The sequence below is a fragment of the Vulpes vulpes genome, chromosome 9, assembly GCF_048418805.1.
Source record: "Vulpes vulpes isolate BD-2025 chromosome 9, VulVul3, whole genome shotgun sequence".
In the NCBI taxonomy this organism is placed as follows: Eukaryota; Metazoa; Chordata; class Mammalia; order Carnivora; family Canidae; genus Vulpes; species Vulpes vulpes.
Genome location: NC_132788.1, coordinates 50,406,417 through 50,418,741, shown reverse-complemented (window position 1 = coordinate 50,418,741; position 12,325 = coordinate 50,406,417). Strand labels below are relative to the sequence as shown.

Here is a 12,325-nt window from a genome sequence, read left to right as displayed (position 1 = left end):
ACTCATGTGCATTAAAATCTGAGAGTAGGTAGACACATACTAAATACTTCATAACTCCACAAGGACCTTTACTTACGTGCCCATTTTAATAAAGGATGAAGAAATGGCATATAGACTGGGGAGGCCACAGATTAGTCCACATTTTCATATAATGTGGTGGATGAGACAGTTCAAGTGCACACAATGCTCAAAAAATGCTCTTACTTGGAGATACAAATATTCAGCTGGTAAACCATATATGTTATAAGTAACATTATTAGATGGGGCAAAAAGAATTCTGGAAATCAAAAAGCTTACAAATTGGGCTTAAACTTACGTTTTTATTTTTTTCAAAAAGAATTAATTATTAAACAAAACATATTACTTTGATTTACTGAGTGAAACCACAATTGCATCTTTTCCTCTGGCATGAAAAAATGGCACAGAGGTCAAGCAAGGTACTTTCGGAAGGAGAGAATAGATTTCATACCCTACCTCTGCCACAGAGCAGCACTGGGATCTCAGGCAGGTTATGAACCTCCTCAGTTGTGGAGAATTTAAGAAGCACCATCGTGGGGTAGTTCAGAAAGTTAGCTCCGGGGCCAAATTTCAGCTCTGCCCCTTGGTAGCTTTGGACATCTGACAACCTCTCTGTTTCTTTACCTGCATAATGGGGTTTATCATGACACTCCTCTTATGGGGTTGACTATGTAAGGTATTGGGCACTAGGGCTGGCACATAATAAGAACTCAATAAATGTCAGCTATGATGGCCACTTCATAGTCCATTATGTAACACAATGCCTGGCACTGAGTAAGCACTCAAGAAAATATTAGGTTGAGTTAGCAAACAAAGTAAGTCGTAAGGAGTAAAAGACAAAAGTAAAAGTACCTAATGTGCTTAATGAAGTATCTTGTATTTAGTAAATGCTCAATAACTGGCAGTAATAAAATCTTTGAAATTCAAACACCTTTATGAAATGCAAAGACATATTTAATTTATTAATGGGTTATATTGGTTATAAAGTGAAAAGTCACCTCTGAGAAAATATATATATATACACTTCATGTAATTCATGGTTTACTAGCTGTGCTCCTGAAGGTAAGTGATTGTCTGCCTTTAGAGATGTCATAAGCTATCTAATTCTAAAAGTTCATAAGTCAAAGTGGAGGTTTTAGGAAACAGGAACATGAAACACATTCATTGTAGAGCTTCCTGGAGGCTGCCTTCCTCTTTAATCTGCCTTCTATTCTCTATCCCAGCTTGAATCCTACTGCCATCTTCAGTGATTGATGGGTGTGGGCCACACACAGAAGTCTTTCCAACTTCCTATCTCCCCAAGTTACTAAGTAACGTGAGGTTGACCAAGGAGAGCTAAAGAACCTTTGTAGAATAGCTGGAGCTCATCTCCACCCATAGGAAATAAGAGTTCACAGAAAAAACAACATTGGGAGAGAAAAAGAGCTCTTGTTTGACATTTTAGGATTCAGCTTTAAAAAGAAAACGAAGAGAAAAATGTGGAAAGATTTCCCATTTTAAAATATCTTTCAACTATTAACTTTTCCATGAATTGCAGTGGATTTTGTGTATGTGAGTAAATTGAGTATACCCACCAGGAATTCAGGCAAAATGCAAATGGGTGAAGGCATCCTTAAGAATTGCTAAGGTTCTCTGTGTTTTAGTTATTTTCCCCCTATTCTCAAGCACAAAGCACAGTTAAGGCTCATCACTCGCAATAAGTAAAACAGGATGAGATTCCTGGTCTGCAGAGCACATGTGTGTGTGTGTGTGTGTGCAAAGAAAACATGCTCCTAACCAGAGAGCAACAGGAGTGTTCCCTGTGCTTTCAAAGGTTGGCACAGAGAGTGTAAATGACAGCTGAGAAGAGGTGCGTGCGAATAAAGATGGAAGCAGAGCTGCCCTGGCTGCCGAGGGCCTGCAGGTGGACCAGTTCCCCTTGAGCTAAGTAATCCTAAGAGATGGGCAGACCGTAGTGTGAAAATCCCTCTTCTACAGTTAAAAAACAAAAACACTCTTTAAGAAAAAAGGGAGTAATTAATATCCAGCATCCAAACATCAGAGGGAACAAGGTGGGTGGGTGGGGACTGTGGCTGTGGCTAAGGCATGGTTTGTGCTGTGTGTGTGTGTGTGTGTGTGTGAGAGAGAGAGAGAGAGAGAGAGAGAGAGAGAGTGGGCACGTGCGAGTGCATAGGGATCTACTCATTAAGGCTTTTGCATTTCACGGACCAGAAAATTTTCAAATAATTGTTTTGCAGACAAACACAGGATTGCTCAGTTTTTATTCTTTTTTATTGCCAACATTTTCCTAGATTCCTATCTTAGCTGACAATGAAAGCTCTTTTACCGCATGAAAATTCTATCAGCCTAGATGTCTATAAAACATACAATACCAAAAATAATATGATTGCTTGGGGTGCTTTCACTTTTCATCAATATGCCAAATATTTTGTGCTATGTTAGTGTTTAAAGTTACCAATATACCTACTTTTCTCTATTTTATGCCTCCGTGAAATTGAATGTGAGCTTGGATTGGCTTGAAAAAAGCCTTTCTTCTCTGCTTTTGATTCTCAGTTTGATTTAAAAGGGAAAAGCAGCAAAACAGTATTTAATATTTTACTGTTGGTTCTGAAGAAAAGCCATAATGTACATCTTTTATGTACTTTGTGTACTTTTATGTAACTTTTTGTGACCTGTGGCAGAGCATTCTAGTGCAACAAATAGTAAATTACACTTCAATGTGTAATAGGTTACTGAATGGTTTTTCATTTGCTTATTATTAAAGTGGCCCTCATATATTTCTACATTGACATTCCTGCAGATTTGTATCTTATGGTTAAATTACAGATTCGCCTAAGCCTCTTCTAAGGTCTAGTGACATTTACAATTTTTTAACTTATGAGTGGCTACCGTCATTTTTGTAAGGTTAAATAACCTTATATCAGAGAAAGATCATATGTAGGTAGAAGGTTTGGAGAGGTATATGCAATTGGTTACACATTTCCTATATTTGCAGCCTTTTGTCTCTGTGATTTAGCCTTGACACAAAATTCTTGACAGATTCTTTAGCAGTTAAAGACCTTTAAATGTCAACATTCCCCTAAGCTTTAAATCTAGAGCAGTAAACTAAACATATTTTAATCATGGTAAAATTATGAACTTTCACTAGAAAAAGGGGGATTTTGAGACAGAAGCGCAAATTAAACTTACTTATAAATGAAGTCTCTCCCAAAAACCCTCTACGTTTAAGAACGACATCTAGAAATTTGGAGTCCTCATTGATCAGGTAATATTCCTTTTCAAAGGAGATCCACGCCCAATTCAGACGAAAATGTTGCTTGGTTAATTTGTTTCCTCCTAGAAAACAAAAATGTAAAGCCCCAAATCAGTGCTTTCTTGAATGAATGACCTTAAAAATTCCACGGATGACTTTAATGATGCAACGTTAAGAATCACTATAGTTACTTGGTTTGACACGCAACTCCAGAATACACACCTGGGGATACAGCTTCTGTTCGGCGACTGTCCTACAAAAATACAACAGTCGACATAATCCTTCACAAAATTCCCTGATCTTTAGAAGGCAACATGGGTAAGGAGCACACAGGGTAAGGAGCTACCGGGAAGGAAGGAAGGAAGGAGCGCGCGGCGTGCAGAAGCAATTCCATCGAGTTGCAGGACAACCCACATTCCACAAGGTGTCGCCGGAGAGCAGGTTTTCTTTCTGAAGCGGGTCGCAAGGCTCATTTGTGAGGTTAAAAACACACACAAATTCACAAATACCTTTTTCTGGTTCACCGAGCAATTGGGTGGAAAGCTTTAATTATAACCACTTAAGAAAAAACAAATACCGCTTCTCCGCCTCCCTTCCCCACTCTACCCCACTCCACTCCTAAGAGCAAACAGCTCTTTTCAGTGACTCCAGTCTACTCTCCAGATAAGGCTCCGGGCCCCACCTCCCAGCAGGATGGAGCCAGCCTGCCCGTCAGGAGAGGCCGAGCTGTGTCTGATCTCTCTAAGGTGCAAGCTGCTAGGCTGGGGAAATGAAAGGAGAAATGGTTATCAGCTCATCACTCTGCAGTATCCCTCCACTTCCTTTGATCTACACCAAGTATTTCAGAGTGAAGTGAGGTTTATCAACAAAGGCATTGGTGACGTCTTTTAAGTCTTTCTGGAAAAGAGTGGGGAGAAGCCCAAATAACAAACACAGCCAGAGGCACCATTTTAACTCTAGTTTCTTCTCCTCTGAGTTCACACAGAGAGAGCTACTCTAGAGAAAAATGAGTCAGGAAAACCTCAGGACTTTAATGGACTGAGGGCAAAAAAATCTGCACAAGGGGAAACACCGAGAGAATGTGCACATGAAACCATGTTCATCTTGGCTAGAAATTTTTAACATAAAAGTCAGAGTGACTTTGAGTTATCAGTTGACGAAGAAGAACACTCAGTGCAGCAGAAATTATTTAGGGAAAACATTTTTAAAATTACTGTGTTCGTGTCCTACTATTTGGAACATTGCTTCTAAAAAGTAATAGATAAGGAAGACGAGAATAACATTTGATCAATTAAATTAACAAAGAAGACATTTCTGATCTCTCACTAATTATTATATGAAAGCACCTCTGTTTTCTCTCTCACTTCGCCATCATTTAGACTGTGACTCCATCGAGCCCCAGATTTTTCCCCCAACTTCTTGTCACGCTGCGCCAAGTCATTCCTCGTCCATGCTAACACCTCCGGCCTCACGTCACGGTGCTTCTCTACAGAAACATCCAGTCACGCCCAACCTCTCTGAACACGCTGGCGGTGCTTGCACAGGCTCTGTCTCCTGCCTGGGTACCTGCGGCTTTTCTGGCGCGGGGTCACGATGCTGTGTGCTTCTACCTCGCCACCCAGTCATTACAGCTCTTGTCCACACGCCGGTATTTGCTTCTCCTAACTGCCTGAGTTCCTCGGGACGGGACTGGCCAAATTCATCCTAGCTTCCGAGTCCAAAGTAGGGTCTGCGACACAATAAGGACTGAGGAAACCTAGGTAGTAAGTATGATTTTTAGGAGTAGAGTGTCTACTTTGTGACTCCTGCTTGTTTTATTCCTTTTTTTCATAATGCTTTTCAGCCAACACAAACCAAGCTCACTCTTCAGTTTTGACTTGTGGGCAATAACACCTGACCTCTTCAGTTAACGCTTGTGCTCAACAAATGAATTTTAGTTGATAGTTCTGAATACTTTATTGCTCTTTCCTTATATCCAAGAAGAGATCACGAAGCACCCAGTTTCTCTATTTCTCTAAATTCTGACGCTCTTTAGCTAACTGTAAGATCTGATTCTAATCCTTTCCTTAAATATTCCAGAAAATATCACACTTCTAAATATTCCATATCTTAGGAATATTGAACCAGTGAGGCCTTGACATCCTATATAAAACAGCCCCAGTGCAAACCGCAGCATGCTCTAGGCCCAAATTCTGATTAATTTTTTCTCCACAGTGCTTCCCATAACCTCGTATCCTATATATGTTTACTCTTTTGTCTATTCATTTTGTCTCGCCCTTTCGTAACACATGAGCCAGGAGGGCAGAGATTTCCTTCTGCCTAACTATTAGAGAAGTGCTTACTAAATGAGTGAGACACACTCTACAGTCTCTGTTGAAAGAAATTCAGTAGCGCTTCATTTCTCAGGCAATTTTAATATCCTACATAAATGTAACAGAACTCTTTTGGTACTGAGTCTTTTGTTTGAAAAAAAGAAGTAATCATTTTTAATAAAGGCTTTCTAAAACGTCCTGCATACTTCTATTCTTAAACCCTATGTGAAGGTTTTAAATGATTACCTATGAATGTAAATCACTGGGATTTGTGTTTATCTAGACATCCCCAGGGATTACTGATGATTCAGGGCCTCTTTAACCCTTTCCTTCCGTTATGAAGTAGCTTGCATGCATGGTCTTAGGAATAGCTAACTTCATCTCTACTTACAAACGTATAAAATTTTCTCGGGTTGATACTTACGTTCCAGATGAATGAAGGTGCCAGGTTACTGGTTAATCAAGGGTTTCAAGAGACACACAGTTAAACAAGTTTGCCAGGATTTCATATGTCTGCTGCTTTGAGATTTTATTTTATTTTTTTTAAGATTTTATTTATTGATTGATGAGAGAGATACATGGAGAGAGCCAGAGACACAGGCAGAGGGAGAAGTAGGCTCCATGCAGGGAGCCCGATCCAGGACTCGATCCTGGGACTCCAGGATCACACCCTGAGCTAAAGACAGATGCTCAACCGCTGAGCCAACCAGGCATCCCGAGATTTTATTTGAAATAAAATTCAGAAATAGTACCAAGAAACTTCGCTCTTGGTACAGTGACATGTGCTAGGAGAATTGTTTTAAATGCTTAGCATTCACTCTAAACCTGGGCTTTATAAGTACATATTTTGCTAGAAAATATGAAGTTAAGTGTATAAAGCTTAATGCTGAAAAAATGAAGTGCTACATCACCTCTGATTTATATTCATGTGAATCCTACTGCTTTTTGGAATTTGTAAAATCTCAGGTACTATTTCTCATGCAGGAGTAGTACAGGGATCTAAGGGATAAGCTGCAGTTTATTGCAATTCTTGTTATTAAAACTGACCTTGCACAGTTGAACTTTGTATTTTATCTAAAGAATGAAAAGACACATTATTTACTCATTTATCACATGCCATGCAAACTCCTCTAGAACCTTGATATGTGGGAATAATAAATGTTAATACTTTGACTAGCAATCACTGCAGCTTACTGAATGTGAAATTGTAGGTGAAATTAACGTAAGCTATTGACAAATTTTTACTGCAATTTTACTTATTACTGACTTTATTATTTAATTTTATTTTGGGGGCTTATTTTATCACTTAGTTTAGTTTCTAGAACAGACTCTGTCATCTGTGATGCACAATGAATGAGTCTCAACGTCTCACTGGAAACAAGCTAAAGTCCCTAGCTGTGTCATAAATCCATAACAACAGGTGCCTGACAGCTGATAACCACACTCCCATAGGCTTTGTCCCCAAACCCTGACACTAAAGCCATTAAGAGTTTGATGAAAAGACCTCTTTTGAACTTTTCCAGCTGGTCTTTAGGATTCTTCATTTTCTTTTTCAGTGGGAACATAAGAAGTTTTTTTTCTTTTGTGTTTTGTTTGTTTTTGTTTTTGTTTTAGAATAACAAAGAATCACAACCTTCAATTAACCCCCCCTAAGAACACAGAGCTGCCTGCTTTCTCTAAAGACAAATTACACATCTTCAATATAAAACTAATGCCATACCTCTGACTTGTTTTGGTCAGGGTAATTTCTGGGTATCCATTTAGCTTTGACAATTTTTTAAAAATGTTTTCACAAATATTTTTCTTGGAGAAAAGTTAGTTACTGATAGAGCATAATTCTATTGGTTAGCTTTTTCTAGCTTGCTAACTTTTTGTTTGCTCAGAATAAAGTTCAAACTGAAAGCTGAAACTGGGAATCAACTGTATAGCCATTTTAAAAAGCTGGACATGTCTTTTAAGTGAGCGATAGAAATAGATATTTATATTAGAAAAGATTAAGGCAATGGTATTACCTGATTTACTGGGAAAATTAGGTGACTACAGTTTGAAGCAGTTTTGTTCCTTTGCCTTAGAAGGCAAGGACAGTGGTTAACAACCATGCAGGTACCATCAACATCTGTGTTACTATTTATAGTGAAAATCAAAAACTAAAGCTAAAATAAGGGATTTATTTCATTGCCATTTCTGTACTAGAATGGTCTTTTTTTTTTTTTTTAAGATTTATTTATTTATTTGAGAGAGAGAGAGCATGTGAGCAGAGGCAGAGGAAGAGGAAGAGAGAATCCCAAGGAGTGTGGAGTTCAACGCAGGGCTCGATCTCATGACCCTGAGATCGCCAACTGAGCTGAAACCAAGAATTGGACGCTTAACCATCTGCGTCACCCAGATGTCCCTAGGATGATCTTTTAAACTTTGCTTTGCCTTAGAATCTTCCACACAAGAAACTTTAAGAGCTCCTAGAGCCCTGTCCTTTAGTCCTTAGATGGATTTCAAAGTTTACTGAAAATCCCGGATGCAAAGCTGAAGTCAACTTGGCTTTGAAACATCCCTCCCCTTACCCCTGAGAGTTGACATTCAATGATGGGAGATGGCATAAATACACATATGGCTCCCCTCCATATTCTGAGAACATACAGAGAGAATTTACAGGATGACTTTAAGTAGGCTCCATGCCCAATGTGGGGCTGTAACTCACAACCTTAAGATCAAGAGTCACATGCTCTACTGACTGAGCCAGCAAGGCACCTTGATAATTTTTAACCTATAGGAAAACAATATACACAGGATGAATTCTGGTGCAAAATACCTCCTAATCCCTCTAGAGAATCTCACAATAATTTGTTCTGGGATCTCGGTTTAAGCATAGCTCCCATCCAGGATTCATGCCTATCCACGTTTGTCTGCAGAACTGGAGTGACAGACTCCATGGAAGCTGACGTTTTTGGGCTATAAAGGAGCTTCTGGAGAGAGAGCTCATTGTAAGAGACATGGATGGGGATACCTGGGTGGCTCAGCAGTTGAGCATCTGCCTTCAGCTCAGGGCATGATTCCAAGTCGGGGGATTGAGTCCCTCCCTCATCCGGTTCCCTGCGAGGAGTCTGCTTCTCCCTCTATGTCTCTGCCTCTCTCTGTGTGTCTCTCATGAATAAATATATAAAATCTTTAAAAAAAAAGTAATAGACATGGATGTGTCGGCCACAATAATGTAGACTCTGTACAAAGTCTTTAACATTGTGGCAAAGTAGAGATTCAGAATTAAGTGTGAGGGTGTTAATCATCTCTAATTCATGCCCAGGCTTCTGAATGAACTTTTGGTTCCCACGAAAAGAGAAAACCGTAAGTGGAAATTTATTATTTTTTAAAGATTTTATTCATTTGAGAGACTTCGTGTAAGCGAGAGACAGAGGAGGAGCAGGGGAAAAGGCAGAGAGGGAAGGTGAGAAGTAGACTCCCCCTGAGCAGGGAGTTCGACGTGGTCCTCAATCCCAGCACTCCGGGATCATGACCTGAGCTGAAGGCACAGGCATAACTGACTGAGCCACCCAGGTGCCCCTCATAAGTGGAAATTTAAAGAGATACTTAATCTCTTTCGCACCAGGTTCAGTGCAGGATGTTTGAACATCCTCTTCATTGGATACACAACAACAGAAAAGTTCACCACTGGCGCCCAGGCCTGGTGGCTCCTGGGGCTGTATGCAGGTCCCTGCAGCAGGGCAGCGGGACACAGATACTGGGATTCCAGGCAGAGCTGTGGTGATACCATAGGGCTGCACTTTTTATGGGAAACACCCTTGAGCAGAAGCATGGGCTTGACCAACCAGAATTGGCACAACACAAGAACTGACCAATCAAAAGTGATCCTGGCCAAAAACAACTGGAATTCAATCTAGTACAGGTGTAAACGGGCTGAATATTAGGTCTGCACTGGGGACCTTGAAAACACTCGGAGGGGAGGGCTGGACACAACGGAGTTATAGGGTCATTTTGGTAATACCCACATCATCTCAATGCATGTCACAATAATAACCCTGCCAATGAGGCATTCCGACATTCTATGAAAAAGGAAAATACTGCCGGGCTAAATTATTAGCCTTAACCAAGTATGTGATAGATCAAGGATTCACTTGCAGCCTGCTAGTATTCTTTCTATGCTTCCTCTGAGTAACCAGATTAACTTCATTTAGGTCTGTATTCTATTTACAGATGACTCCAACTTCATTTTAATTTGCTCTAATTCACTTTACAAATGAGTGCTTCAGAATAGAAGCAAACCTGATGATCTGTGTGTTTCCCTCTACCAGCAGCAAACCTTCTCATGCTAATGAGAAGTGAGGCCGACAAAAGGCAAGAATCTGGTGGGAAAACAAAGGGGTGTTAAGGACAGTTCCAAATATTTGAGGCTGAATCATAGAAAAGTTAACAGGAGCTACTAGTAAGACCTGCTTGTTTTATGAATGAATATGGGGCCATAGCGAAAAGCCAGGAAGCTGGAAGGAAAACGCTTCCAGGCTGAATGAAGTGCTCCGTCAGGGCACAGCTAGGTCAGAGTGGCAAGCCTGAGCCTGCAGAAATCTTCCCTGTTTCATTCAGCTTGTCCGCCTCCCCAACCCCATCCTCCCCACCCCCCACAAGGAATGGAAAGTATTTATTTTCACCCCCTGTAACAAAAAAGAAATGAGGAGAACAATGAGCTTACATCTCCCAACCTTGGGCTTAAAAAAAAATATTTCCTTAATCTAAACTTAATTTAACGGTGCAAAACTTTGCTTTCTTATTTAGAAGTTTAAATCCAGTGGAATGAAGGCCTCCCCTGTTGGTATGCACGGCCCAGACAAGGAATTCAGGTGTACATCCACAGAAGACAAAGGACAAAGCAAACATATAATTGCAAGGTGAGCTCTCATTTACAGCATGCAGGTTACTAGATGATTATCTGCAATCAAAATTAAAAGCTAACTTAGTCCTCTCAATGCTGTGCTCTGAGCGGCCAAGGAAACTTTGTTCTGAAAAAGAAAGTGTGATTCTGTGTTTTAAACAAGGACATAAGGACATAAACTAATTCAAGAAATAATTATGCAGGTGAACAATACAAATATAAACTTCAAGCATTTTGGAGCAAGAAGGAAGGCTGGATTTCTTATTTGCTTATTTTCTCCCAGCTGCATTTTATCAAGATCCAGAAAGCTGCGATTTAAATAAGATTAGCAAGCAGCCATTGGCAGAAGAGAAGTAAAACCTAGGGGTTTTCAGGTCTAGTCTTGTGGACTTTTTATTTAAACTGTGATTTCAAATATTGTTCAATATTGAACAGACAAGAGTCTGGCTCCCTGCTCAGCTGAGTGTCTGCTTCTCCCTCTGCCCTTTTCTCCTGCTTGTTCTCGATCTCTCTCTCTCTCTCTCAAATAAATAAATAATCTTTAAAAAAAGATTTATTGATTCTTTTTTTTTTTTCGAGAGAGAAAGTCCACACACGACTGGGGGTGTAGGGGGTGGAGTGCAGAGATTCCCCAGCAGACTCCTTGCTGAACGCTGAACGCTGAACCCACCATGAGGCTTAGTCTCAACACTGAGACCCTGACCTAAGCTGAAATCAAGAATTGGTCTCTTAACCAACTAAGCCACCCAGGGGCCCCAACAAATAGAATTTTAAGAATCCCCCAAACCCTATACTTTCATAGAAACAATAACTGCTTTATCAAAAGCTGAGTTAAGTTTTGTCAAGAAGATCCACACCTTCTCCTGCCTCTGGGGAAAGGAAAAAAAAATACAAAACAAAACACCTGGTGCAGCAAGACTTCTTGCATGCACTGCCTGAGGGCAACACATTATATAAATTTATTAGATCTCTGGCAACACATTCTTAAAATAAATTTACTAGCCTGAAGGTCTCTGTTCAAACCAGAGCCTAATTCCTTTTGTGGCGCCAGACATCTCCCCCCACCCCAGGGAAACTCTATGGGGAAATGAAAGCAGTGCTTGGAGCACCTCTCCCAGTAACCGGTTTAGCACCATTTGGTTAATTCCCTGTGAAGTGAGGTTGTTTTCTAATTCCTATTTGTATAACAGCACCATGCACATAACACATAGCCATTGCAATTAACAAGGATTACAGTTTGAGCTACATTTTGGATTATCTTTTGAAAGTGTGCTGTATCCACACTGAGAGAAAAATATAAGAGAATAAAACCCCAGAGGTGCCTTAATCTGTTAAAAAAAGGAAGAAGAAGAAGAAAAGAAGAAAAGAAGAAGAAGAAGAAAGAAGAAGAAGAAAGAAGAAGAAGAAGAAGGAAGAAGAAGAAGAAGGAAGAAGAAGAAGAAGAAGAAGAAGAAGAAAAGAAGAAAAGAAGAAGAAGAAGAAGAAAAGAAGAAAAGAAGAAGAAGAAAAGAAGAAGAAGAAGAAGGAACCTTCTTTAACCTAAATTGTTTCTAGGGGATCCCTGGGTGGCGCAGTGGTTTGGCGCCTGCCTTTGGCCCAGGGCGCGATCCTGGAGACCCGGGATCAAATCCCACATCAGGCTCCCGGTGCATGGAGCCTGCTTCTCCCTCTGACTGTGTCTCTGCCTCTCTCTCTCTCTCTGTGACTATCATAAATAAAAATTAAAAAAAAAATTAACCTAAATTGTTTCTATTATTACTGAAATTTAAATTTGATGGCAGGGGGATCCCTGGGTGGCGCAGCGGTTTAGCGCCTGCCTTTGGCCCAGGGCACGATCCTGGAGACCCGGGATCGAATCCCACGTCG

At 40.3% G+C, this 12,325-nt stretch overlaps 1 protein-coding gene across 1 annotated transcript in view; it reads right to left on the bottom strand.

The window, feature by feature from the left end:
• FREM2 (FRAS1 related extracellular matrix 2) overlaps window positions 1–12,325 on the bottom strand; it is a 168,749-nt gene that overhangs the window by 91,462 nt on the left and 64,962 nt on the right. The window contains exon 3 of the mRNA XM_025996841.2: window positions 3,208–3,354. Within this exon, the coding sequence (XP_025852626.1) occupies window positions 3,208–3,354 (147 nt within the window). The remainder of the gene's footprint in view (window positions 1–3,207; window positions 3,355–12,325) is intronic.